This window comes from Numenius arquata, chromosome 11 (assembly GCF_964106895.1).
Source record: "Numenius arquata chromosome 11, bNumArq3.hap1.1, whole genome shotgun sequence".
Lineage (NCBI taxonomy): Eukaryota > Metazoa > Chordata > Aves > Charadriiformes > Scolopacidae > Numenius > Numenius arquata.
The window spans coordinates 339,847-366,302 of record NC_133586.1 but is presented as its reverse complement, the minus strand read 5'-3'; the positions used below and the strand labels follow the sequence as shown (position 1 = coordinate 366,302).

Below are 26,456 nucleotides of genomic sequence, written 5' to 3'. Positions count from 1 at the left end.
GGCCGGGAGGGGGCGGCAGACAGCCAGACGGGCGGGCGGACGGACAGAGCGACAGAGGCCGGGCCGTGGTCCAAGAGCAGCTTTAGTGCGGTGACACCGGGCGGCCCCCCCGGCCCAGCCGCGCAGGGCCCCGGGCCGGCCCTCCCGGTTTAAGGCAGACGGTGGCAGAGGCAGCGGCGAGCCCCATCCTCCCCCCGGCCCCGGGGCAGCAGCCGTGTCCCCGGGGCGGCAGCGTGCCAGCCCCCGCGGGCATCCGTGTCCCCAGCCGGGGACAGCGGTACCGGGCCAGCAGCGAGTGCCAGCCCCAGCAGCGTGTGCGGTAGCCCCGGCCGGGCCATCACTCCTGGCCGGGGTTAGGCTTGATGAGGCCATAAGCCACGGCCTGCGCCAGGCTCTCCTTGGCCGCCTGGGCCACCCGTGGCTTGTCCTTGTCCTTGGCGAGCACGGAGAGGATCTCCAGCATCTCGCTGGCGATGAGCTGCGCGGCCACCTCCCGCTCGGCCGCCATCATGTTCATCACCACCACGGCCCCGCGGTGCTGCAGCTCCACGCTGGGGCTCAGCAGCAGGGCCTGCAGGATCTCCAGCCAGTGCACCGTCTGCGGGGGGAGTGGGGCCACCCTCAGCACTGCCCCCTGCCAGAAGGGGGCCAGCTCCCCCCAGTGCTGATAGCCCCCAGCCCCGGCTCAGAGTCAGGCTGAGGCCAGTACAAGGTTTCTCCATCTCCCAGGGGCAGCGCTGGGACACCAGAAGAGGGAATATATGGGACCCTGAGCGCTGTCCCACCCCACCATCGGGCACTCACCACTTGGGGAATGCGCTTGCAGATGGGGGGGTGCAGGGCAGTCAGCATGGCCAGGGTCCCCGAGGCTGCCCGCCGCAGCTTCTCATCCTCCTCCCCGCTGTACAGGACCATCAGCTTCAGCCGGTCGCTGCCCTCAGCCAGGAACAGCTCCTGCACCTGCAGAGGAGGATGAGGAGGGGGCGGTAGGGCTGAAAGGGGGGACAGAAGCCCTGCACAGAGGCCCAGCTTGCCCCAGCCCTCACCTCCTTGCTCATGGCCATGTTGCACATGCACTCGGTGGCCGCCAGTCGGATCAGCTCGTGCTCCTCAAACATGTAGCCCTCGATCATGGGCACGGCCTTCTCCTTCAGGATCTTCTGCCTGTGGTGGGTGGGCATGCGTGAGCACTCCGGGACACACAGGGACACACAGCCCCTCTCTGTCCCCCCCGCCCAGCCCAGCTCTGCACTGGCCCCACTGTCCCTACCGCAGCCTCTCGCTGATGCCAGCCAGGTTGGTTAACGCCATCAGCCCCTCGAAGTTCTCCAGGCCGGTGCGCTGAAGGTGCAGGAGGCTGACCAGGGGTCGGACCACCTCGTAGATCTGCGCAGAAAGCAGGGCAGGGCTGAGACCCTGAGTGAGGGGCAAGGACCCTGCATCCCGTGGAGCAGGGGGTGCGGGGAGCCCTGAGCCCAGCCTAAGGGCAGAGCTGCTCCCGTGGTCAGGCCCACAGCGGCGACGCTCACCCGCTCTCCAGGGAAGGCCATCTCCGGGTTGGAGGTGATGGTGATCTTGGCCAGGGCCTGAGCTGCCTTGGTCTGCCCCACCTCGGTGCCCTCCAGGGACAGCGGGATGAGAGCCTGCGGGGAGACACAGCAGCCAGGTCACAGCAGCCCCAGCTTCCCCCCCTCACTCGTACAAGGAACCACCCCCCCAGAGACCCAGCCCTCCCCAGAGCCCCAACACATGGCAGAGCCACAGTGCGTCCTGTCCCCTCACCTTGCCTCCTCCTTGTGCAACCACACCGCCCCGATCCTCCGCCTCCTCCACCAGTGCCAGGAACACTCTAGGGACAAAGTGGGAGCAGCTGGAGCACCCAGACACCCTCTGAGCCAGACCCCCAGACACCCCCTTTCTTCTTCTGGGAGCTCGCGCTCACCCCCGGCAGCCCCAGAACCCAGCTCCCTCCCCAGGCACCCGTACCTGGAGATCAGCTCCCGGCAGGAGTTGGTGAGCGCTGGGTTCTCACTCTTCACCATGCAGGCCAGAGCCGACACCACGCCGGCCGCCAGCAGCTTCCGCACCCGGCGCTTCACAAAGTCTGGCTTGTCCTGTCCCGGAGGCAGGGTCACCGCTCGGCTCGGTAGCACTAGTCTGCTGCCACGCACCGGCAGGTCTCCCACCTCAACCCTAAAGGCCCCAAGGACACCCTGTCCCCACTCGGGATCCCGGGCTCTGTCCCCAAACCATGACACCCACCCGCACACTCTCCTCTGGAGCCAGGGCTCCCCCCGAGAACAGCCGTGCTCTGCCCACCTTGGGGTGCTGCTCCGGAATGTGCTGCTTGGCGTACTTGGCCAGCTCCAGCATCTGGGGGTCCGGCTCCTCGTGGTCGTAGCTGTTGGTGCAGTTCACCAGCGTGGAGGCGACGGCGTAGAGCACGCTCCTGTCCTCCGACTGCAGCGACAACGGGGCACCCATCACACCCCCGCTGGGGAGAACAGGCCAGGGCTCCAGCCCACCCAGCACCGCTGGGCCCTTCCACACACCCCAGCCTCACAAGCCCCTCCAGCGCGTTTCCCCACCACCCAGGTGCCCCCCCCAGCACTCAGCACACACCTTGGCCAGGTGGAACATGGCCTGCATGGCCGCCTTGTCCTCCACGAATTCCTCCTTGACGTCTGCGTCGAAGGTGAGGTAGGCCAGGCCCTCCACCGCCCAGCGCCGGGTGCCCGCGTCGATGGCCTCATTGCAGAGCCACCTGGCAGAGGGGGTCCCGTCAGCCCCAGCCGCAGGGCGTCCCGCCCAGCGCCCCCCTCCCATGCCCCCCGCAGCGCTCACTTGCGGCACTGCTTGGCCAGCTTCATGGTGGAGCCCTCGGCAAACTGCTTCATGCTGAAGTCGGTGCCTCCGGCAGATCCCAGCTTGCAGAGCCCCTGCAGCCAGGAGCAGAGCGTCGGAGCAGGAATGGCCATGGTGGCCCCGACGGGCTTCCCAGAGCCCCCCAGCGGGGAGGGGACAGCACTTGGGGACCCTGCAGCCACAGCCCACCCAGCACCACCCAAGGGCTCGGCCCAGCCGGCTCTCCCGTCCCAGCGCGCTCACCACCAGTGCCCGGATGCGGATGCTGTCCCTCTCGCTGTGCTTGTAGATCTCCTTGAGCAGGCTGACGCCATTGGCGGTGATGAAGGAGGCGCGTTTGGCCTTGTCAGCAGCGTGGATCAGCGCCTCGACCGCGACCAGCTGGTGGGCCTCGCAGACGGAGGCACAGAGGGACAGCACGCTGTCCATGATGCCCTCCAGCTCCAGCACCCTGTTCCCGGCGTCTGAGGGCCCCTGCAGCAGGCACGACACTGCCTGGATGGCCCGCAGCTTTCCCGCCAGCTCGTGCCCCTCGAACCAGCTCCTGCAGGGGAAGACCACCAGGACGAATAAGGCTGATCCCACCCACACGCAGCCCCACCTGCTGAACCCCAGCACAGTCTCCGGTGGGTCTGTAATCTGCCTGTATCGCCAAGAACAGAAAGGTCTGGGGACAGGGGGGCTGCTGCTTCCCCAGAAGGCTGCTGGCTGTAGGAGACTGAACACCCCCGCCACGTCCCCAGGGATGCCCCGGCTCACCTAACGTAGTCCTCGCACAAGTGGTGGAAGTTCTCCCTCTCAGCATCACACTTCAGGTCGTCGTAAAGCTTGCTCAGCAGAACCGAGGCGCTCATCCGGCTGTTCTCCGTCACGGGCAGGCTGCCCGGGGCGCCGCACACTGTGCTTCCCACCTCCAGGATCTTCTTCAGGCCTAGGAGGACACTGAGGTCAAACACCCGCCGAAGAGCAAAAGGGGGTGCGCAGGTGGAGCCACGGTGCGCGGCACCCCGAGGCAGAGGGGCACGATGCCCCAAGGGGACGCTGCGGTCCCCCTCACCCTGGTCGATCACCCAGAGGCTCATGCTGTTGTTGGTCTCCTTCGGCGACTTCCTGGGCACCACCTTGATGAGCAGGTTGAGGGCGTTGTCACGGCCGTGCGCAGAGGCCCCTTCCAGAGCTAACAGCTCCAGCAGGTGCTTGATCAGCAGTTTCAGGTCCTTGGAGGAATCTTCCAGAAGAGAGGGTACCCAGCAGTCAGCGCCCTGGGCACAGGCCTCAGCCCCGCCGTGGTGAGGCTGGCAGGAGACACTGCCATGACCAGGGGCTCCTGCCTCCCAGATCAACCTCGTATTAACCCCGGACCAGAGCCCCGGCTCTGCGGCAGGAGCAGCAAAAAGGTGGGCAGCAGGAGAAGGACCTCAGCAGCTTCCCAGGGTGCTCTCCCCACCCCACGCCAGCCCAGCAGGCACTCACCCAGCACCACCGCATCCTCCTTCCCACGGAAGTCCTTCTGCAGCCCCTCCTTCAGGGAATCGAACATCACGTGCAGGAGGTTGCAGGCAGCCAGGGAAACCTGCTCGTGCTCCACACCCAGCACCGCCGAGAGACGGGGGGCCCCCAGCTCCGCCAGGATGGCCATGGTCTGCAAGGACAAGTACAGTGGCTTGCTGGAGACCTTGGGGGAGCCTTGGCGCTTGCCACCACATTATCAGGACACACATGTCACGACAAGACTGGCAGGTGGCAGCTCAGAGCTACTCTGCTCAGCAGAGCCGCAGGCAGAGGCCAGCAACCCTCCCCTGCTTGATGCCCTTTGCAGCCCCCCTGACACGGATTTCCCCCGTGCCGCAGGAGAGCTGGGCTACGCTGGGACCTACCCGGGAGCGGTGGCCGGAGCACAGCCCCACCAGGGTGCGCAGGGCCGCCAGCATCAGGTCAGCCTTGGCCGTGTCCAGCAACTGTGTCAGCAGCCGCACACCATCGCTTTGGAAGATTTTCTCTGCTCCGGCCTCCTCTCGCGCCAGCACAATCAGGTTCTGAGCAGCCTGGGAAAGGAGAGTCGCATCTGGGTCACTTGCCCACCAGAACAGAGCCCACCGTGCACAGGAAACTCCCCCTGTGGGAGTCGCCTGAGCAGCCACAGGCACCCGCCTTTGCCCCAGTCTCTGGGGAGCACGTTCTGCTGGTGGGAAGCCTGGCGTCCCCCCTCCAGCCAGCCGCACTGACCTGGGAGTCCCCCTCCTTCCCTCCCTGCCCCCAGCTAAGCCACACTGCCCTCCCCTCCCCAGAACTCAGACCTTTTGCTTCTTGTCCGCATCCTTTTCTTCAGGATCCAGCAAGATCTGGAACATCTGCTGTACCTTCGAGTCCGTGCAGGACATAGTCTTCATCTGAGATAGAGCAGAAAGAGCAGCTCAGCTCTCACCACCTCCCTCAGCCCACCGCACCCATGGGGGGCCACAGAAGCAGCAGACCCCTGCGCTGCCTCCCCACTCACTTTCTCGTGCATGCTGCTCCCCAGGGCGCGCAGGGCCTCCTGGAAGGCCTTGTTCTTGGGCTCCAGGCTGACACACCGCTGCAGGTCACTGACAGCCTGGTCCAGGCGTCCCAGCTTCTGCAGCGCCTGGCTGCGGCGGAACAGCGCCTTCATGTCCCGGCCGTCGGCTTCAATGGCTGCGGACGAGCGGGGGATCTATGGCAGAGCCCCTGGACGGCTCCGGTCTGCCCGGACAGACAGCACACGGAGACGGGTGCCCTGGCAGCCACCACTGACAGTACCTTTAGATGCATCAGCCTCTGCCTTGGCGTAGTCCTCCTGCAGAGAGAGACAGGCCATGAGAGGGAAATGCCTGACGCGCTGCCTGTGCCGGCCTCGCTCAGTCCTGCCTGCTGCAGGCAGAGGCAGCACCCACCGCTTTTAGAAAGAAGAGCAGGGAAAGGACTGTGGGGTTTGAGGATGGGAACAGTGTCACTGAAGACAGCGAGCCAGCCCAGTAGGACATCCCCAGAATACAACCCTTATGGGGTCCCGGAGGAGCCTTAGGGTCCCCTGAATCTTTTCAAGTGCTCCCGGTCTACCCGAGCCCCTAAAGTTCCTTGTATTCCCTGTTGCCACAGAGATAGTTCCATGGTGGGAGATCAGAGATGCTGTGACTGCCTGCGGAACAGCCCCAGAGCATACGCACAGCGCAGATGCAGCCCAGACACAGATGGGAGCACCCTGCCTCGGCAATGACAGCCCCCCAGGGCCTCGGGGCAGCACAGGATGGTGGTCAGGGCCAGGAGGAAAGGTGAGCGGAGGAAACACCCGACACGGCTCTGTCCGGGGACCGACATGGCCTCCCAGTGCAGGCGTGCCGCTGGGGAAGGCGGGGTGGCCGCGGCCGCCGCCAGCAGCACAGCCCCAGCAGGCCGGGGCGGCCGGGCAGGTGGCAGCAGGGCCCGGGGTGACGCAGCCGCCCGTCCCTCACCAGCTTCAGGTAGCAGGCGGCCCGGTTGCGGTGCAGCACGGCTCGCTCGGTCCCGGCGTCGCAGAGGCTCAGCGCCCGCGTGTAGGCGGCCAGGGCCGCGGCGTGGTCCCCCGCCTGGAAGAGCGCGTTGCCCCGCTCCCGGAGCTGCCCCGCCGTCACCTGCCGACGGACACCGGCTGGGACGGGCCCCGGCCCCCGCACGGGCGGCTGCCCCGGGGAGGGGCCCGCGACGGGGCCCCTGGGACACGACCCCGCCGGTCCCCCCATCACACTGGGCCCGGCACCGGCAGCCGCCCCGCCTTCCCTTCCCCTCCCCTCCCCTCCCCTCCCCGGCCCGTCCCGGCCGCCGGGCCCCGCTCACCGCCTCCTCCATCGCGCCTCGCTCGCCCTGCCCGTGACGTCACCGCCGATCGCCCGGGGAACCCGGACGCCGCCGCCCGTGTCACGTGCCGGGGGCAGAGGGGCGGGGCCGGAAGCAGCGGGGCGGGGGGAGCCGCCATCACCGCCCCCCGGGGACGCCCCCGGCCGCGTGCGGCCTCATGCGTCCCCGCGTGTCCCCTACCCGCGTCTCCCCCCGCCCCGTGTGATCCCCTCCCTCCCCCCCCGTGTGACATCCCCCTTCCCCCGCTGCCCCCCGGGCAGGGACCCCCCCCCGGACCCCCGCCCTGCCCTCAGCCCCCCCCTCAGCACACCCGCCCGGGGGGCTCCGGGCCGGGGGCACCGGGGGGCAGACGGGAGCGGGGCCGGGCCCCCCCCGCGGATCCGCAGGGCGGGCGGCGGGCGCGGGGCAGGAGGCGGCCGAGGCGGCAGCGGCGGGTGCGGTAGAAGTGGAAGAGGTCGAGGGCCATGAGGAGGAGGACGAGGAGCCCGTAGAGCCCCACGAAGGGCAGGGCCAGCGGGTTCCTGCGGGGGACACACACACACACCCCCCCCTCACACCACGGCCCCCCTGCGCTTTGGGGCCCGGGGCGACACCACGCCAGCCCCCGGGGCCGTGCCACCCCCTCCCAGGCACCACAGCCCCAGCCCCGCTCACCGGAGGAGGCCCGGGGGGGCCAGGCTGGAGACGTTCACCCCGGTGAGGGTCTCCAGGGCCAGCCGGGAGCAGCAGGACTTGAGGGCGAGCGGGCCGGGCCAGCAGCAGTAGCGGTGGCCGGCGGGGTCGCTCAGCCGCGGGCAGTAGAAGCCAGGGTGGTAGCGTCCGTCGGGGCCGGCGTAGCCCTCGCAGAGGTGCAGGTTCTGCGGCGAGACTGCGGCGAGGAGCCGGGGCTCAGCCCCCGCCGCCGGGTGCCGCAGAGCCCCTGAACGGGGCACGTGCCGGGCTTCACCCCTGCACCGAGGGCAACCAGCGCAGTGCCGGTGGGACGGGCTGCCAGCTCCAGAGGTGGTCCTCGCAGGGACGCTGCGGAGCGGAGCCCTCCCCAGCCCCAGCAGGGATGGGCTGGGAGCGCCCTGGCCCCGCAGGGACTGGCCGCCATGGCACAGGAGCCCCTGGCTTGTCCCTCGGGTTGGCTCGGGCGGCAGCTGGGCTCCAGCCCGACGGGCAGCACTGGCCGAGCACAGCCCCCAGCTGGCACTGCCTGCTGGTGGCCCTGGCCCCAAGTGTGCCGTGACCTCCAGCGCTCGCCAAGGCCCCGGCAAGGGCACACACAGGCAAGGAGCGTGATGGCAGCAGAGGGGAGGGGAAAGTCCCCATCTCCCCGTGCTGAACCTCCTCCCATTCCCCACCACCCCACAGAGACAGCACTCCTCACCCCACAGAGATGCTGCAGTGCCACCAGCCCCGGCACTACCATGCCTGGGCCACCATCCCCAGTGCAGACCACCGCCCCCCCAGTCTCCACCTCCATCACGGCCCATCGGGGAGCAGCCACAAGGGATGAGGTCCCAGCAGGGACAGGGAGGACGGGCTCGGGGAGCAGCAGGGGCAGGAGCAGTGCTGTACCTGTCCCGAGGAGGTCAGGGCACAGAGCCGTGGCGAGGAGCAGCCAGAGCAGGAGTCCACCCAGCATCTTCCCTGGGCAGAGGCAGCTCTGGCTCCGGCGGAGGCAGAAACCACAGCCCCTCCTGCTCCCGCCTCCATCGCGGCCCATCAAGAGCTGCTCGGAGCCATTAGAGCCTCCTGCACTCTCTGCCCGCTCCGCAGGGACCAGGGCGGGAGCATGGCTAATGAGCTTCTCAGAGCCCAAGTGCGGGACGGGAGGTGCCTTCCCCACACCGAAGCGGCCACCAGCCACCAGGTCCATGGGCCCTAGTTGGGCATCTCAGCCCATCTTGGGATCCCGGCGTCACGGGTGAGGGGCACAGGCCAGGCTGGGGTACGGGGCAAGTGCCTGGCCCTGGGGCTGTGGTGGGCTGGCTGTGGGAGCCTCGTGGTAGCCCAGTCCCACGGGCAGAGGGCCCTGCGCCGGGAGCCTGGCCCCCCGCCAGCCAAGCCATTAGCCCGGCTCTGGCAGAGATGCTGGTGGCATGCTGTGCCAGCGCAGGGCTGTGGTCCCCTGGCTCCCTGGCACAACCCCGCAGCGCGCTCGCCCCCCCAGCCCTGCACCAGGCCTGGGGTCCTGCCCCTGCCCTGTGCGAGGGTCCGGGCTGCCAGGGCCATTCCATGCCGGCTCCATGTGCTCTGCCCGTTCCCGGGGCTGTGGCCAAGGAGGTTGTGTGGGAACAGAGACAGAGCTCAGCCAGCACCAGCCCTCCCCGCAGCCCTCTCCAACAGCACTCTGTCACGGTAATTAGCCCCGGGGGGGGCCAGGGGAGCACGGCAGCCCCTGTGGTCCCCACAGCAACCGGAGGATGCTCCTGGCGACAGGGCTTCCCGCAGACCCTGGGGCACCGCAGCCCGGCCAGCTGTGCTCCTCAGGCACTAGTGCCACACACTCTGCCCACACAGGGAGATGCCTAATGTGGGTTCACACCCCATCCCCCTGCCTCCCGCAGGCTCCAGGAACTGCCTGCCCCTGAGCATGGCTGCCTCCAGCCGTGCCACCGGCCGCCTGGCTCAGCCCCGGGAGCACCGGCTGGGCAGGGACCCCGTGGAGCAGAGCGCGGCGCAGCCCACAGCCCGCCTGGCACTGGCCACAGCTCTGAGCCTGACCCCTGGCTGCCTCGTCTCCCCACGGAGCCCTGTTCCCACTCCCCCAGGCGACCAGGGCGAGAACCACAAACCAGGCAGAGACCGAGGCCCTTTGAAACAGCCTGGTGTTTCCTACAAGCTCCAGGGGAACTCAGTCTCCAGTCCACAGCACTGCCCCGCCAGCTGCCCCCACCCCACCGGGCTCCTGGCAGCCCCCGTGCTGCCCTGGGGGTCGGGGGGAGCCCAGGCACTGGCCTGGGCCCCTGCCCCTGGACACAGGGGGGTGGGCACCCTCCCGGGGCAGCCGTGCCCATCCTGCCAGCAGTGGCAGAGCCCGGCCCGTGCCCCAGCCAGCCGTGCTCTGCTTGGAGCAGTGCCCAGCCCATGCCCTCTGCACCCAGGCAGCGCCCGGCAGCCTCCGCAGTTCACTTCCGAAATCTATCTGAGAACACAGGACTAATAAATTAGAAGGCAGCAGCCTTTGCAAGTCTGGCACCTCCTGTCCAGCGCCCGCCTGCTGGCCATGGGCCCACTGGCCCAGCCTCTGCCGGGCTGTGCTGGTCCTGCTGGGCTCAGCGGCTCCCGTGCTGCCTGGCCAGTCTTCTCCTCTCCCGTTCCTGGAGTGTCTCACTACCCCAGGCGGACGCGGAAAGTGGCGATTTCCATGGGATCCAGGCGGATGTTGGTGCTGTTGGAGGCCGTGCCCAGTGGGTACATCAAGGTCAGCGAGGTGGGCTGCAGGGAGCCAAGCTCCAGCCCCTGGAACAGGTTGCCCAGGGCCAGCTGGGGAGAGAGGAGGGAGAAGGGTGAGTGGCCCAGAGGAGTGGCACATGGTGCACGGGGCACCCCCACGCGTGCTGTGACAGCAGCCGGATCCCAGGACCCCCACAGCACCCAGGACACCCTGCTGACCCAGCCCAGGCCCTGCCCCTCCTCACTGGGGGGTCTGGGGCTCATGCAAGGCTCCAGACCCCGCTCCTGATAAACCAACATCCTCCAGCTCGGCCTGGGCAAGCGGTGGGTGGGGGCGCAGCCCAGCCTTACCTTGCCCTGGCTGGTGGTGCAGTTAAAGCCCAGGTTCTTGGCCTCCAGGCTGCAGTCAAAGCCTTTGCGGTGTAGGATCAGGGCTGCCTCGGCAGAGGGAAGCGAGTCATCCTGCTGGGGAGCCAGGGTGTGAGGTGCGATGCTGGGGACAGAGGGTGCCAGAACCCCCCCTCCCCGAGAGCCCTTCTGCGGGGGGGGCGTGCCTGTCCCGCTCACGGGGCGCAGCTCACCTCTGCCTGCAGCATCCGCAGGTTAAGGATGTGGAAGTCGCAGGGGAGGGTGGTGGAAAGGGGCATGAAGGAACGCAGGGCTGGTGGGGCCGGCTTCTCCTGGGCCACGGGCATGACCAGGGCTTCGGTGTTGAGGTGCATGGAGGTGATGTGGCTCAGAAGGGAGGGGAAGCTGATGGGGCGGCCGTCCTGCACCTGCCGAAGAGCATGTGGGTCAGTGCGGGCCAGGGGAGCCGCAGGGCCGGGCAGAACCTGGACAGGGTCCATGGAGCTCCTTGCAGCCACTCCTGCAGCACCTGCCAGCACAGGGCACTCAGAGCTGCTCCCACCCAGCCACAAGCCCCCTCCCCGGTGCCCAAATAGGGAGGGCAGCTGCCAGCCAGGCAGCCTGCACGGACCCTGGCTAGCCAATGGAGACTACGGGGCCTGGCTAGGCTAGTCGCTAGCAGCTAGAGCACGAGACAGGGAGAGACAGTGGGGCCAGGCCGGCCGTTACCTCTGGGCTGCCAGTCCTGGTGCCGGGGAAGCCCAAGGCTTTAAACACGGAGGCCAGTTTGGAAAAGAAGCCGGAGCTCTGAATGGGTGACATAGCGCATGCATAGAGAGGAGCGAGGCGACGACAAGAACACGGTGATTATGAGGGCGGTGTGACTCCGCACCAGGACAGACCCCACTCCACAGTCCCCTCCTCCCCACACACCCCCTGCCCCAGGCCCTGTGCAGTGCTAGCATGATGCCCGGGGGGGCCACGGGGCAGCAGGGGAGGAGACCTGGCACCCAGTCGCACACATGCCTTTCTGTAGACCCCTCCGCCCTGCTCTGACCCGAGGCAGGGCTGTGCTCTCTGGGCGAGCAGCACTGTGCTCGAACCCCCTCCTGCAGCCTCACAGCCCACGAACCTTGTTGGCAGTGGCACGGCGCTCCAGGAGGAGCCGGAACCGGTTGCAGGTCCGCTTGTTGTCCTTCAGCCCTTGGCCCAGGCCCCGGTTGTCATCCTGCATGAGGCGCCGGTCCAGGATCACCTCCAGCTGACCTGCAGAGAGGGGGTCCCAGCGTCCCAGGCTTTAACCCCAGCTTTGTGGGGCCAGCTGCCCCACACAGAAACGCTCCCATGGGACTGGGGGCAGCCAGGGAGCCCCCAAGAGACAGCAGGACCAGGGCACCCACCCTGCAGCACCCTCCTCCCCAGCTTCCCCCTGCGCCCACCCTGCAACACCTTCCTCCCAGCACCCTCCTCCCCAGCACCCCCAGCTCTGCAGCAGCCCCCCGAGGCACAGCCCCCTGGTCCCCAAAGGGCGAGCTCACCACTGCCGAGGCTGGAGACCCCCAGGGCCTGGGCTGTGTGCAGGGTCAGACGGCTCTGCGTGTCCTGGATGTAGGCCATGGCAGGCATGGGGTAGAAGTTGGCCTGCAGCGGCAGCTTCTGTTGGTACCTGCGGGGCTGGATCTGCCGAGGGACAGAGGTCAGTGGCCACAGGTGGCTCCTGCGGTGCCAGGTGGCAGGGCACTGTCCCCCTGAGGGCACTGTCCGTCCCCCCCCAGCCTGCCGGATACCTGGAAACCATTGAGGTCTGTGAAGAAGGTGTCATCACTCTCGATGTCTGTGCTGAAGCGCAAGGCCAGCTCCTTGTTGATGTGGTCACGGATGTCCACCAAGCAAGATATGTCCAGGGACAGGCCCTCCACCCCTGCGGGCAGGCGGCGAGGGGCTAGGTCCCACGGGCAGCATCGCCCAGCACCCCTGGGCAAGCAACCACCCTGGCACAGCATTGTCTCACCTGGCACATTGTAAAGCCGCACCACAGTCTGGACATGCTGGTAGTAGCTGGCAACCTCCGAGAAGAGGGCTCCCTCCGTCACACGCACTACTGGGGGGTCCTTGGGGGCATAGGGCTGTGGGGGAAGGAGGGCTGCACTGAGGCTGCTGCCTGCAGGAGTGTGAGGCGGCTGCGGGCATGGCTGCCAGCTGCCTCTCAGAGGCAGTGCCCATACCTTGGCCTCGCCGTCGGGCAGAAAGAGATAGGCTCCGCTTTTGTCCTTGGAAGTCCTGGTGCCATAGACGAGGAACTCACTGCTCACCCTCTGCTCCCGCTCCTCCCCGGCTCGGCGGATGCTCTGCGGGGCGTGGGCCGGCACAGCAGTGAGCACACCTCGCACGGGGCAGCACTGTGTCCCCCTCCCCTCCTTCACATTTCCCAGGCCACCCACTAGACCCCTGTGCTTGCCTGCAGCAGGCCTGAGTGCCCCGAGAAGCAGGCCCGCAGGTGCTGGTTCTCCAGGCAGAAGTCATCAGCGGTGGCCGGCAAGACGTGCACGGGCACGGCCTCCTGCTTGCGCACGGGCAAGTCCCGGCCGTGCAGGTACAGGCGCACGGAGGACTTCAGAGGGGGGTGGCCATTGAAGGACTTATGCAGCTGCAGCACACGCAGCCCCAGCGCAGGCAAGCGGGCCAGGACAGACACCTGTGGGCAGCAGGGACACCTCAGCCAGCCCCTCCGTGCAAGGGCAAGCTGGGGACCTGCTGGCTGCCAGCAGGACAAAGCCCCCGGCTTGGCGCTTCTGGTAGGTACCGTACCTGGTAGACATCGGGCACCATGTCAGTGGCGGAGCCCCAGTGGGCAGTGAGCTGGGAAGGCAGGGGCTGCCCCTCCTCGGAGAGAACACGCACATGTGGGGAGTCCACAAGCACTGGCACGAGGCTCAGGCGCTCCTGCTCCAGTGGGTTGAACACCACCAGGAACCTGTGGGGTGGGGTCACACAGGGATGGCCACCCCAGCCCCACAGCATCACAGATGCCGCATGCCCCACACCACCCACGGGTCCTGTGCACGCACCCACTGCTTCACAGAGTCCCAGGTACCCCCCTCACCACCCCACCATGGTCCCACAAGCCCCAAGAGCAAGGCAGGCAGCCCCTACCGAGGCGAGGTGTCCAGTTTGACCACTGTTCTCTCTGGGAGGGAGTCCTGGCTGGGGCGTGTGTCATCCTGCGGAGAAAGAGGAGCAGTCAGAGCTGGGGTGCGCCACCCCCCTGCCAGCTAGGCCAGGGGACACAGGCACAGGCTGGGGCTCTTTCCCTAGGCCCCCACCCAGCACTGGCTGTGATCCCTGGGGGCACAGGGACAGATGATGGCCCAGCATGGCCCAGCGCACTGGGGCGCGGGGAGCCACGGACTGAGGGGCTGCTCACCGTGCTGAGGAAGGGTGCAGCGGGGTCGTGGCGGTAGGCGTTCTTGTCCCCCAGCACCAGGTAATGCGCAGCGTTGATGATGACACGCTTGAGGTTGGTGAGGGAGTGGAGCAGCCTGGGGCACAGGCAGAGTGAGGCACCCGGCACCATCCCCCCGTCCTGTCCAAGCCTTCCCCCAACATCCCCTACATCCTCCCGGAGACAGGGGCACCTGGCACCATCCCCCAGTCCTGTCCCAGCCTTCCCCAACATCCCCCGGGGAGAGGGGCCCCACAGGACCACCACACCCAACCACGCTCCCAGCCCCATGGCCACCAACTCCCGTCCGAGATGGGTCCCTCATGGCTGCACCCCAGCCCCCTGCACGCACCGGACTCCGTAGTCGACTGCCACAGCCTCCTTGGCGGTGCCGGTGATGGCGTCATGGTGCTGGAAGAGGCCCAGGTTGCGGCGGGCATTGCTCAGCAGGGAGTAGTCGGAGAGCGGGTACCGGCCCTCGGCGCCGGCGTGGCGGGCGTGGGCGAGTGCCAGACTATACAGGATCTCTGCCCCCCTGCGCAGGGACAGGGTCACCAGGGGGCCCTGCTCTGCCACCAAAACACGCCAGGGCGGAGGGCAGAGGGGGAGCTGCCAGCCCAGCCTGCCCTCGCACTGATGGTCCACAATGGGGCCTTGGCCTCAGGGAGGTTGGGGGGAGCACACGCTGCCGTGGGGCTGGGTGAGGGTTTGGCACTTCTGGGACCATGCCTGGCAATCCCCAGGGCATTGGTGGCTGGGCAAAGACTGGGGGACTGCCATCACCAACCCTTGCCCATGCCCCCTGCCCACAACCCCTTCCCTGGGGCCCAGCCCGCTGCCCCTCACCGGAGATGGGCCTCCAGCACCCGGTCCAGGCTCTTGTAGAAGGGCCGGGAGGTGTAGTAGCCTGTCCAGTAGTGATCCTCCCGGTCCGCGTAGGAGAAGAAATCCCCACTCAGCACTGGGAACCCAGGCGGCTTCATCCCTGGCACAATGCCCATCCTCTTGTACAGGGCATCGAAGTAGTCAGAGAGCGTCCCAAACTGCGCCTGCGGGATGGCACGCACTGCCCTGAGCACCACAGGGACCTGCTGTGGCTCCCACCACCCTTCCTGGCGCTTCCCACAACCTCCCCCTGTGGGGCCCTGCTCCTCCCAAGCCCCCCGGTGCTGCCCCAGACCTCCCTGCAGGTACCTGGACGTGGAGGTTGGGCTGGGAGTTGAGGAAGTCAAAGATGCGCTGATAGTTGAGGAACTGGGCATCCCACTCCTGCGGCTTGTCGTAGCGGAAATCATCTCCCAGGGGCACCAGCAGCACCTTGCTGCGGTACAGCTTGGACTTCTTGCGGTACTGGTCCAGCAGCAGCTGGGCTCTGCCGTGGAGGGGCCAGGGCATGAGGCTGGCTCCCGGAGGGGGCCATGGGGCTCTGAGCCGCTTGCCCCTGCCCCTGCAGCACTCACCGCTCCGCCACGTTGGCATCGGTGATGGCTCGGGGAGGCACCTTCCATGGGCAGTTGATCCGGCCGCCTGGCAGGCGCTTGAAGTCGAACTGGCAGCAGATCTTGGGGTCTGGCCCACAGGTGTGGGGCACATCGTAGCTGTAGAAGGGCATCATGTGGCAGAAGATGTCAGTGCTGGCGTCTGGATCTGTGGGACCAAGGACAGATGAGCACCAGCAATGGCTCTGCTTTGCCTGTCCCCGAGCAGGGGGCCAGACGGGCACGGGGATGGCTGCTAGGGCAGAGCAGACCTGAGGCACAGGCTCACCCGCTGGGACCCCCGCGAGCACAGCAGCCTCCCCTGGAGGGTGGGGATTCACCCTGGGGCTGTCCCACAGGGCAAAACCGCTGCAGGGCAGAGACATCACCGCCTGCTGCTCAGCTCACCACCCACACAGGACAGCGGCCGGTAGCTGTCCCCTGCTGCCACCCACCCCGGCAGGGCCACCTCTGCAGCCACCTCCCGGCAGCCCCTCACCCCATGTCTGTCTCCACATGAACTCCAGGTTCTGGGTGGCAGCAAAGTGCTTCTTGATGGCGTAGTGCACGCGCTGGATAAGCATGCCCGTCAGGTTGGAGCGCTTCAGCAGGTAGGGCATGGTGGAGCTGTACCCAAAGGGGTCGACGGCCCAGCCTGACCGGGGTGTCACGCCTGGGGGCACAGACACCCATCAGCCCCACACCAGGCCCGGCAGCACCTCCCGAGAGCAGGGTCCTGCCCGGGATGGGGATGCCCGCAGGTGCAGGCCCCCCAGCACTCCCCTGCCCGGCATCCCGCCCAGCTCTCACCAATGTTCTTCTCCAGCCACTGGTGCCCCTCGATCAGCTGGTCGATCATGGCAAAGTAGTGGGAATTGGCCTCATCGGGCATCACCCAGCCACCCGTCACCATCTCCAGCTGCCCGTTGCCAACCAGCCTGCAAGGGGGACACGAGATGTGATCAGATCCAGGCAGAGCCCTGTGGCCATGGCAGAGCCTCCCCCCATCTTGGAGCCACTTCCGCAACCACTGGCTGCCATGACCCACTGCCCACACTGTCCCCACGTGGACAGACGTCCCCCCACAGCACCGCGCTGGCTGAGACCCCAACCAGAGCCCACCCCCACACAGGCCAATGCCTCCCACTGTGCCCTGCAGCCTGTGTTCCCTCTGTCCTCCTCCGGGGCAGGGGTGCTGACAAAGGGGCCCTCTCCCACCACACAATCCTGCTTTGCAGGTCTCCTGTCCCCCTGGGCCATGCCAGGTGCCGGCACCGCTCAGGCTCTGCGGCAGCGCTCACAGTTACAGCGACCGGAGGGGGTTCCCCAGCCCTGCGAGCACAGGGAGCAGCACAGGGCAAGACCTACCTCCCCCAGCCCCTCAGGACCCCGCTGCGGAGCTGGCAGTGACCCAGCGCTCGCTCCACACTGCTGTGGTTTTGACCTCTCGCAGCACCGAGAAAGTGCTGGCGGTGCCAGGGCACGCCAGGGCGACCAGGACTGCGTTGGCAGTGGGGACATAGGGCGGCCATACCTCCGCACCGCAGCCCGCTTCTGGGCGCTGATGTTGTCCCACCACTTGGAAAAGAAGGAGATCTCGGACCAGATGAAGCGCCGGCGTGGGTCCTCCTGCATCTTCAGCACCATGCTGTTGAGGATGTGCTGCGTCTGGTCATAGTAGTACTTGTCAAAGGTCTTGATCCAGCCTGCCAGCACATGGGGGGGGTGTCACTGCGTGGGGCCCAGCCCTTCCCCGCCAGCAGTGTGGGGCAGCAGGGGGTTGGCTAGCCCTTCCCCTCTCCTGCCGGCCTTCGCCCACTGCTCACCGGGGTCATTGTGGGAGTGTGGCACCACAAACACCTGCAGGGGCTCAGCGTCCCACTCGTTGGGCTCATAGGTGATGTCAAAGCCCTGCTTCCACACCCCGCCATCCTGGTTGTCAAAGGGCAGCAGGGAGTATACAGCCAGCATCTGCCAGGAGGGAGACAGGGCTCAGGGCAGACACCAGACTGAGAGACCCCCAACAGAGCAGGGACCCCACAGATGCCTGGGTATGGACCCCCTCGTGCTGGCAGAGACAGGCCCTGAGCTTTGGGGCTCAGATGCCTGCCCCTCACCTGTAGGTCTGGGCTCTGGCCCTTGCCCCCCAGGGCGAACTGGCAGTCCTGTGGGGAGACGGAGAGGAAGCTCGGGCGACTCTCAGGGGGCAGCACCCAGGAGCCATTGGGTGTCTGGTGGGACACTGCCGGCTGCCTCTCCGCGTGGGCCGTCAGCTCCAGCACCGAGTCCTTGATGTGGCTGATGATCTCGTGGTTCTCCTCCAGCAGCTGCTCCAGCTGCTCAATGCGGTTCTGCAGCACCGAGATCTGGCTCTGGGGACACAGACGTTGCGGTGAGAGCCTCCGGTGCCCTTTGGCAGGTGGATCCTGGCCCCTGCGGGCACTGACAGCAGCAGGGAACAAGCCCTGGCCTGGGCAACCGAGCGGCCTCAGGCTGTGCCAGCTGGCCCCCAGTAGCCCTGGCCCACTTGCCCGCTGTCCCATCCCCTGCCGCTCACCCTGGGGAAGTTGCCCCCGCTCTGGTGACGCGTGGGGTCGTGCTGCACCCTGTCCAGCATCAAGTAGAGGGAGAAGACAGCCACGCAGAAGATGGCAGCTCCACACACTGTCACCTGCTTCTTCAGCTTCATCCCGGAGGGCCCCAGGGACAGACCTGCACCGGGGCACAGCGGCGACGGTGACAGGGATGGGACGGGACGGGCACAGGGGCAGGACGGGGGCCACGGGACAGGACGGGATGGGGGACGTGGGACGGTGCCTCCTGCCCTCACCCTGTCTGAGCCCTGCCCGGGGCTTTGGAGGAGGCAGCCCGGCCCGGTGCACCCCTGACCCCGCCGCCCCTCAACGCGACCCTCCTCCTCCTCCTCCTCCTCCTCCTCCTCCTCCTCCTCCTCCTCCTCGTCCCCCCGCCCCCCCCACCGCGTCCTACTTCGGTTAATCCGGCGCCGGGTATTTATAGCCCGGCTGGAGCGGCGCCGGCGGGCGGCTGGGGCCCAGGGCCCGGCCCTCCATGGGGCTGGGGACGGGACGGGACGGGACGGGACGGGACGGGACGGGACGGGACGGGACGGGACGGAGCAGAGCAGAGCAGAGCAGGCCGCGGCGGCCCCGCCGAGCCGGGCAGCCCGGGGCCTCTGCGCCGCGGCCCGGCGCGGGGAGCGAAGCGGCCCGGGCCGGGGAGGGCCAAAGCCGGGGAGGGCCGGGGCCGCCCACCGCGGGCCGGGGCCGGGGGCGCGGCCGCTCCGCTCTTACCCTGGGCGGCTCCGCGGCCCGTCCCCGGTTCCTCACATCGCCCGCCCCGGGCCCGCCGGCTGCCGCGGCCGGGATGGGCCAGGCCCCGCCCGCCGCCCCGCCCGCCCGGCCCCGGGCCCGGCCCCGGCCCCGCCGCCCGCCCGCCCCCTCCGCCGGGCAGCGCTGCCGCGGGGGCGGCACCGACCCGGGCGGCACCAGCGAAGTCCGGGGGCCGAGCTGCCGGGGACTGACCCGGCCGGGACCCCCGCGGCCCCGGGGACAGGCCCGGGCATCCCGCGACAGCCCCGGGGACAGGCCCGGCCAGGACCCTCATTGCCCCGGGGCAGGATGGCCATCCCCTGTAGCCTGGGGGACAGCCCCGGGCAGACCCCCGTATCCCCGGGGCCACCCTGGTGCAGCACAGGGGCATGTCCCCGCTGTCCCCCGTGGGGTCTGCGCCCCCCCTTACCCCACAGACACAGCGCTGCAGAGCTCGTTTGTTTATTACAGAGGATCGAGCCCGGTGGGAGCTGTGGGTACCGTGTCCCCAGGGTACGCAGAAGCCCCCTGCCCCGGGCTGGGGAGGGGGCACGGCTGCATCCCGCCGCCCCGCAGCACCCGCATCCCCCCGAGGGACAGACGCTGCTGGTGGGATGGATGCGGGGCTCATGGTGCTGCGCTGAGCGGGGGCAGCGGGATGCAGCCCTCGCCCGGTGCTCCCCATCACCGGTGCTTCTTGCGGATGGCGATGAGGTCCTGGTGGATGGTGCCGAAGCTGGGCCGCTTGCGGGGGTCATACTCCCAGCACCGCTGCATCAGCCGGTACACCTCCTCGGGACACTGCTCGGGGGGGTCCAGCCGCATGCCTGGGGGGCAGCAGGGATGGGCACATGGCAGCCCAGGCCACCTGCAGCCCCGTCCTGCGGGCACGGTCCCATGGTGGACCCACAGTGCCCCCCAAGAGCCAGACCCAGCCATGTCCCTCACCCTGCTCCACCGCCTCTCGCATCTGCTGGTTGCTGAGGTTGGCGTAGGGGACAGCACCCAGGCTGAAGGCTTCCCACAGCAGGATCCCAAAACTCCAGACATCGCTCTCGGAGCTGTATCGGCCTGGGGACGTGGGGCAGGTTGGATGCTGGTGGCTGGGGACACCCATGGCACTGCTGTGCCCACACTCACCAGGGCTGGAGTGCCCCCGTTTCTCTCTGCTTCCCTCCCCAGGACCAGGCACGCAGGAACAGGATGGGGACCCCCCAGCTCCTGACTCCCAGCTGTGCTGCAGGGCTACCAGGCCATGCCTGGCTCCATCCCATACCGTAATTTAGTGCTTCGGGGGCAGTCCACTTGACAGGGATCTGCTTCATCCCCCCTGTGGAGGCGTAGACACCATCCTCCTCCTCGCGTGACATCCCAAAGTCACTGATCTTCAGGACGTTCTTCTCTGTCACCAGGCAGTTGCGAGCAGCCAGGTCCCTGGGATGGCCCAGAGCCATCAGCCACACGCCCAGCTGTCCCCAGGGCCCTCCGCCTGGCATGGGACGGGGGGCAGTGAGGGCTGCAGGGCCCACCCTGCCCTACCATCACCCGCCTGTGCTGCTGGAGCCCACCTGTGGATGCAGTGCTTGCTCTCCAGGTACTCCATGCCGGCGGCCGCATTCTCCGTCATCTTGAGCAGCTCCTTCACCCGCAGGTGGGGTCCCTCGCTGCGCAGGAAGCTCAGGAAGTCCCCCCCTGCACCCAGGATTGTGGAGCTGGTGGGCTGGCACACTGTGGTGAGCTTGCACACACGTGCACTGGCCACCCTGGCAGCGTGGGGGCTGCAGGTTGGGGCCCCTCACCCTGCACGAGCTCCATGACAATGTAAATGGGCTGCTTCTGGGTGCAGACGCCGATGAGCCGCACGATGTTGGGGTGGTTGTACTGCTTGAGGATCCTTGGGGACAAGGATGCGCACCATGAGTGCGCAGGGGCTGCCCCAGGCACAGCCACCTCCGTGCCATCCCCAGGACGCTGTGCCCCCCAGCCCGGGGACACAGTCCTCAGCACAGGGGTGCTGCAGTCGCAGCAGGGTTTGAGCAGTCCCTAGGAGGGACAGAGGGGCTGGGACAAGGGTGACGGCTGCACAGACCTGGCTTCCTGCAGGAACTTGGCCTTGAGCTCGGGTGGAAGGGTTTCCCGGCAGGATTTCACAGCCACAGGGGTGTTGTCAGCGCGTAGGCGGCCACTGAACACCTCCCCAAAGTTACCCTGCCGAGAGACATGGATGCACCAGCCCAGCTTGCTGCAGCGTGGCCCAAGGCACCCCCTGCCCTCCCGCAGACCCCCTGCGGGCAGGGACCAGAGCACCCTGACTCACCCGGCCGATGCGCTCCCCCAGCAGCACGTCCTCGTGGTTGAGCACCCATTTGTCCTGCAGCGAGCAGACACTGAAGGCAGTGAGCCACCCCCCAGCCCACCCCAGGCCCACATCCCCCCTGGCCTCTGCAGCTCCGGAGGGGGGGTCCCCAGCCCCCAGGTCCCCACCCCCAGGGCTGAGTCACCATGTCTGGCTGGAGAAGTGTGCCTGGGGCTCCCAGCCCAGCTGTGGGGAGGAGAAGGAGCTGGGCAGGGCTCCCTCACGCACAGGGGACTCGTCCCCCTCCCCACTGCCCGCCGTCACCTTGGGCACAGCCCTGGCCAGGATGATCCCGCTCTTCCGGGTGATGGGCTGCTGGCTCTGCAGAAGGTGCTCGATGAGCAGCGGGATGGTGGGGAAGCCTTCCCCCTCCAGCCGGTACATGTTCTGTGGGGAGGGCAGGCTGAGGGGGGGGTCCTGCACACATGGGTGTGCTCACGAGGGCTGGGGTGCATGGCTGTGCATGCGTGGATGAGTGTGCACACATGCACAGGGCGCAGGACATCCGTGCACAGCAAGCACGCACAAGTGGGCATTCCCACGCATGATGCAGGGCTCCACGCTTGGCCCATGCAAGGATGGGTGCACACAACTTGTACCATGCACACACGCGTCCTGTGCACTCACAGAATCATAGAATCACAGAATGGTTTGGGTTGGAAGGGACTTTAAAGCCCCTCCAGTGCCACCCCCTGCCCTGGGCAGGGACACCTCCCACCAGACCAGGTTGCTCCAAGCCCCCTCCAACCTGGCCTTGAACCCCTCCAGGGATGGGGCAGCCACAGCTTCTCTGGGCAACCTGGGCCAGGCTCTCACCACCCTCACAGCAGAGAATTTCTTCCCCAGATCTCATCTCAATCTCCCCTCTTGCAGTGTCAAACCCTTCCCCCTCCTCCTTGGCTCCCCTCCCTGATCCAGAGTTCCTCTCCAGCTCTTCTGTGGCCCCCTTCAGGTACAGGAAAGCTGTTATAAGATCTCCCGGGAGACTTCTCCAGGCTGAGCCCCCCCAACTCTCTCAGCCTGTCCTCACAGCAGAGGGGCTCCAGCCCTTGCAGCATCAAGGGCTCATGACCATCACTCACACCAGGGGCTCCGTGGCTGCCAAGCCAGGAGCTGTGAGCAGGCAGGGACCCCTTCCTGCCCGCGCAGGGCCACCCCCAGCCATCTCTCCCCGCCTGCGGTCACTTACGTCGGTGGCCTGGATGATGAAGTGCCGGGGCTGCCCGTCCCACAGCACGCTGAGCACGTACTCCTGCTTGCCCTGGCTCTCCCGCACCAGGAAGTCCCCGCTGCAGCTCAGCAGCTCCTGCACCTCTGCGCGCGGGATGGCTCCGTGGTACCAGACCTGCTGGCACAGCGGCTTCTGCACCTCCGGGATCAGGGGCACGGGGGGTGGCAGCTGCATGGAGACAGGGGTGAGCCCAGCTGTGCCACCGGGTCATGCCAGGGGTGGGGGCAGCAGTGGTGCCTCGGGCAGGGCACAGCAGGCAGGGGGCCGGAGGGGCTGGAGCAGGGAGAGGAGGGGGCTGTGGGACCAGAGAGGAGAGGGCAGGGGGTGCCAAGGGGCTGGGAGGCTCAGCAAGGCAGCCGGGCGGGAGGGCAGGGTGAGCAGAGGTGCCCAGGGACTCACCAAGTACTTGGTGATGCCTGAGATGTGGTTCTTGAGGGTCTCCAGCGCCGTGGCCCCGCTGCGCTCCTGCTCCTGGGGGAAGGCATGAGCTGTACGCTGGGCGGGGGGCGATCCGAGCCCCACGTGCCCCGGCCCCGCGGCTCCCCAGGCCCCGGCAGAGCAGGACTCACCACAGAGGAGACGGAGTGCCGGTCCTCCTGCAGAGGCAGGGCGGGTGGGGGCTCCCCAGCCCCCAGCTCCCCCAGCTTGCTCGCCAGCAGGTCCCGCTGCGCCTGCAGCTTGGCCTGGGCACAGAGGCAGCCCTCCAGCTGCTGCTGCGCCTCCTGCAGCCCCTGCCGCTTGCCCAGCAAGTGCACCCTGGGGAGGGGACAGGGTGGTCAGCCCCCGCCACCCCAGCCCCTTGCCCCCCACCCGCTGCACCTCACCGCTCCCCGGGGCTCCGGCCCTGCTCCTCGCCCTGGATCTCCGCCTGCAGCTCCCACACCCGCTGCTCCTTGCTGCTCACGGCCTCCGTGGCAGCCGCCAGCTCCTCCTTGACCGACGTCAGGCTGCAGGAGATGTGGGTGCCAGGTGGCTATGAGCCACACTGCCAGCGGTGGTGGCCCCTGCCCGTGGCCCGGCCCCACTCACGAGTGCTGGACACTCTCGATGGTCAGTTCGTTCAGCTGCAGCTCCCCTGGCACCAGGCTCTCCGTCTCCTCCAGCAAGCTCTCGTCAAAGGACACAGCCGGCGGCACCTCGGAGCTGTACCTGCGGGCACCCAACATGGCTCTGCCTCCCCCTGCCCTGTGCCAGCTGCCGGCACACAGCTGGCAGGGCCATGGCCGGCCGAGGGGCTGCAGCTGTGCGGGGCCATACCTGTGGCTCTGGATGAAGCCGCTGTACTCGGTGTCAGGGTTGATGGCCTGGATGGCACCAACAATCTCCTGGTGCACGGCCAGCACGTCCTCCTGCACCAGGCTGCTGATGCTGTAGTACTCCCCGAGGATTTCCTTCCTGCAGGGACATGGGCTCATGGGCTCTAACCCCCAGCCCAGGGCCGCTGTGGCCACGAGCCACCACCCCTGTCCCAGCCCTGCCACCTGGGCTGGCCGGTCTCTGCGTCCCACTGGCTCGTGCCCTCAGTCCCCACATCTCGTGTGGCGCTGCGGGGCATCACTGTCAGGGCTGTGGTGTGGGGGACAGGGGTGTGTGGGGCAGGCGATGGGGCAGGGAGGATGCAGGTGGCAGGAGGAGGGAGCACTGGTGGTTCTCGGTGCCCACAGGGGTGCCCAGGGATGGGGTGTGGGGCAGGCAGTGGGGCGCGGGGCAGGCAGGGCTCTTACAGGATGAGGACCATCTCCTGCTGCAGGCTGTAGAGGGACTGGTGGAGGCTGGGCAGTGCCCGCTGGTAGTGGTGGTGGTGGTGGAGTGTGGCCGCTCGCACGGCCAGCACATACTGGTTGTGCAGGGCGTAGAGCTTCCAGAGGCTGCGTACGTACTTCTCCTTCGCCTTGTCCCGCTCCTTGTCTGGGGAGGAGGAGAGGCCGTGGGAAACACCCACCGCTGCCGCCCGTCCCAGCGCTGCCCCGCATCCCCCCGAGCAGCTGGTGAGGGGCACAGGCACCCTGTGGGGCTGGGGCGGGTCACAGGGCTGGGAGGGGGGGGTCCCAGGGCAGGCAGGGGGGCCAGGGCAGTCACACACCTCCCCGGGAGCAGGGATGCCCCTGACCCGCCACGCAGCATCCCAAGACTGTAGCCCCTGGGAGTTTTGCCGGCTCCCCAGGGGCCAGGCTGGGCTCTCCCTGCACCCCCCACCCAGTCCAGGCTGCGCTGTGGGTCCCGCAGAGTGCGGGGTCCTCTGGCCATCCCCAACCCACGAGTGGAGCCAGGAGGGGACCCAGCAGGATGGGGACAGAGCAAGTGGGGGGCGGGGGGGCAGGCACCTTTGCTGGCCTCCTGGTACTTGCGTTTGGCCTGGGCGCTGTCCCGTGCCAGGCTGCGGTACTGCGCCTTCAGCTTCTCCATCTCCTGCTGCGTGGTCTGGGGGGGGAGACGCCGTCAGGGGAGCAGGGCCGGGTTGGATCCCCCTGGCCCCCCCCGCCAGGACCCACATACCCGGGCGTACTCCTGGCTGAGCTGCTGCCACTGCTCGCTGAATGCCTTGCGGAGCTGCTGCTTGTCACGGATGAGCAGGGTCAGCTTGGCCAGTGGCCCTGCCGCCAGCTCCTCTGCGTGCCGCCGCAGAATCTGGCTCAGTGTCTCCGTCCGACTTGCCAGCACCCACCAGGACTGTGGGTACAGGGTGTCAGGGACGGTCACCCCCTGGCACCGCACCATGCCAGGCTCTGCAGGGTGAGCTCCCGCTCCGGGGCATCCCTACCTCCCCAATCTGGCCACCGTGGTCACCGGTGCGGAGCTGCCCGGGGCCCTCCTGCTTCTCCAGCTGGGAGAACATGTGGTGCAGCATCCCCGCATACTCCCGGTCGCTCTTGGCGCGCTGCGACATCCACTTCTTCATCAGCTCCAGGAGGCGCAGCTCACTGTCCTGCAGCCGCAGCAGCGCGCTGTGCCCCTGTGGGCACCACAGCTCCGGCCCGAAGCCCATGGCGCCGCCGTCCTGGGCGGGAGGAGGCTGCAGAGCCGTGGGAGAGCCTGAGCCGCCACAGCCTCCCCATGCCCCACATTGCCCTTGGCAGCGGCGGGGGCCCTTTGCATCTCACACCCTCCCGCCCCATCGCCCCGTCGGCGGGATGTGGTGGGGGGCAGAGTCCTCCCTGTCCCACGCGATCTGCCTTGCAAAGCGCACTCAAAGCAGGCGGGAGGGCTGAGCGCGCCCCGAGCGCCGGGACAGTGCCGGGGAGGAGGAAGTGTGGGGTCAGAAACAGCAGCGTCACCTCTGCTGTGCGTGCGGGTCTGCTCCCCGAGGGCAGCACAGCCGTGGCCCCCGTCCCGGCCGGGCCACCAGCCCCGCACAGTCCAGCAGCTCTGGCCCCATCCTGCCCACCGGCTCAGTCACCCCTGCTCCCGCATCGGGGGCAGCTGGGCACACCGGGACGGGATTGCTCCCAGGGCCAGGGCACGGGTGTGATGACGGCAGGAGGGGGACGTGGCACCGAGCCCCGGAGGAAGGTGCTGAGCCTGGACGTGTCCCGTCCCAGCACCTGGGACTCCAGCATGGCTGTTGGGAGCCAAACTGGTCCCAGCCGCAGTCGTGGGGTGCCCTGCCCCATGGTAAGGGCGCAGCAGGAGCAGAAGGGCACTGGGGGACATCTCTGCAGGGCAGGATGTCCCCTGGCACAGCCCTCGACCCCACAGAGGGCCAGGGCCAAGACCCTCCCCAGCCCCACAAAGGGGTCCCCTGTCCCCCCCCGTGACCCATGGGGCACAGCCCCTCCAACCTGTGTGTGTCACGAGGTCCCTGCCGTGGGGCTGGCGCTGGCGTCCTCCCGGGGCTGGGGCCGGCGTAGTCTGGACCTGGTGCAGCTCCGGCTCCTGGGGAGGAACAGGAAACCCGGTGCTGACCATACAGCCATTGCGAGATTTCCTGCCCTTCCTCCCCTCCCTGCCAGTCCCTGTGCTCAGGCCCAATGCCGCACACAGCCCCGCCATCGCCGGGCAGCCCCCAGCCCCGCCGCCCTCCCAGCTGCCTCACACCAAGGATGTGGCCCCGCGGGAGCCCAGGGCTCTTCCTTGCCCCGGCCAAGGTCCATCACCCCCACGGAGTCTGAGCTCAGCCCCGTCCCCACAGGGGTTTCACCCCACAAAGCCCCTTCAGCCGTGCCCTGTCCTG

General features: G+C 68.1%; 4 protein-coding genes across 11 annotated transcripts; all 4 read right to left on the bottom strand.

Moving 5' to 3' along the window:
• Positions 1-64: 64 nt before the first annotated feature.
• UNC45A (unc-45 myosin chaperone A) lies at positions 65-6,725 on the bottom strand. Of its 3 annotated transcripts, none has more exons than XM_074155712.1 (20): positions 6,697-6,725; positions 6,336-6,494; positions 5,644-5,680; positions 5,363-5,538; positions 5,163-5,255; positions 4,743-4,910; positions 4,339-4,507; positions 3,923-4,093; positions 3,625-3,796; positions 3,109-3,409; positions 2,845-2,939; positions 2,623-2,764; positions 2,320-2,460; positions 1,987-2,114; positions 1,783-1,849; positions 1,530-1,643; positions 1,271-1,386; positions 1,047-1,164; positions 805-960; positions 65-598 (listed from the first exon to the last, which is right to left on the bottom strand). In XM_074155712.1, exons 1-20 carry the CDS (start codon positions 6,706-6,708, stop codon positions 338-340), a joined length of 2,796 nt encoding a protein of 931 aa, XP_074011813.1. In that variant the 5' UTR covers positions 6,709-6,725; the 3' UTR covers positions 65-337. The 3 variants fall into 3 exon arrangements, with proteins under 3 accessions (XP_074011813.1, XP_074011814.1, XP_074011816.1); XM_074155713.1 differs by lacking the exon at positions 6,697-6,725 and adding an exon at positions 2,553-2,558 and having other exon boundaries at positions 6,336-6,365; XM_074155715.1 differs by lacking the exons at positions 2,623-2,764; positions 2,845-2,939; positions 6,697-6,725 and having other exon boundaries at positions 6,336-6,365.
• A 293-nt stretch (positions 6,726-7,018) lies between these two features.
• Positions 7,019-8,581, bottom strand: LOC141470050 (uncharacterized). Its single transcript, XM_074155971.1, has 3 exons — positions 8,413-8,581; positions 7,372-7,636; positions 7,019-7,238 (listed from the first exon to the last, which is right to left on the bottom strand). The coding sequence occupies exons 1-3, from the start codon at positions 8,579-8,581 to the stop codon at positions 7,019-7,021; spliced, it is 654 nt and encodes a 217-aa protein (XP_074012072.1).
• Positions 8,582-9,516: 935 nt separating this feature from the next.
• Positions 9,517-18,058, bottom strand: MAN2A2 (mannosidase alpha class 2A member 2). Of its 2 annotated transcripts, XM_074155702.1 has the most exons (23): positions 17,927-18,058; positions 17,487-17,741; positions 17,196-17,340; positions 16,904-17,075; positions 16,180-16,307; positions 15,869-16,042; positions 15,352-15,538; positions 15,086-15,263; positions 14,738-14,940; positions 14,244-14,426; positions 13,874-13,988; positions 13,603-13,670; positions 13,258-13,423; positions 12,908-13,144; positions 12,675-12,797; positions 12,461-12,575; positions 12,237-12,370; positions 11,988-12,129; positions 11,582-11,715; positions 11,179-11,256; positions 10,683-10,877; positions 10,453-10,563; positions 10,039-10,191 (listed from the first exon to the last, which is right to left on the bottom strand). In XM_074155702.1, the coding sequence occupies exons 1-23, from the start codon at positions 18,056-18,058 to the stop codon at positions 10,039-10,041; spliced, it is 3,528 nt and encodes a 1,175-aa protein (XP_074011803.1). The 2 variants fall into 2 exon arrangements, with proteins under 2 accessions (XP_074011804.1, XP_074011803.1); XM_074155703.1 differs by lacking the exon at positions 11,179-11,256 and having other exon boundaries at positions 9,517-10,191.
• A 1,087-nt stretch (positions 18,059-19,145) lies between these two features.
• Positions 19,146-26,191, bottom strand: FES (FES proto-oncogene, tyrosine kinase). Of its 5 annotated transcripts, none has more exons than XM_074155918.1 (19): positions 26,042-26,191; positions 25,047-25,298; positions 24,782-24,955; positions 24,610-24,706; positions 24,010-24,193; positions 23,543-23,680; positions 23,315-23,434; positions 23,110-23,232; positions 22,855-23,041; positions 22,685-22,756; positions 22,244-22,453; positions 21,319-21,441; positions 21,016-21,069; positions 20,788-20,906; positions 20,498-20,592; positions 20,267-20,390; positions 19,975-20,132; positions 19,647-19,769; positions 19,146-19,525 (listed from the first exon to the last, which is right to left on the bottom strand). In XM_074155918.1, the coding sequence occupies exons 1-19, from the start codon at positions 26,189-26,191 to the stop codon at positions 19,383-19,385; spliced, it is 2,646 nt and encodes an 881-aa protein (XP_074012019.1). In that variant the 3' UTR covers positions 19,146-19,382. The 5 variants fall into 5 exon arrangements, with proteins under 5 accessions (XP_074012019.1, XP_074012020.1, XP_074012023.1 ...); XM_074155919.1 differs by having other exon boundaries at positions 25,047-25,318; positions 26,065-26,191; XM_074155922.1 differs by lacking the exons at positions 22,244-22,453; positions 26,042-26,191 and having other exon boundaries at positions 25,047-25,271.
• Between the last annotated feature and the right edge of the window lie 265 nt (positions 26,192-26,456).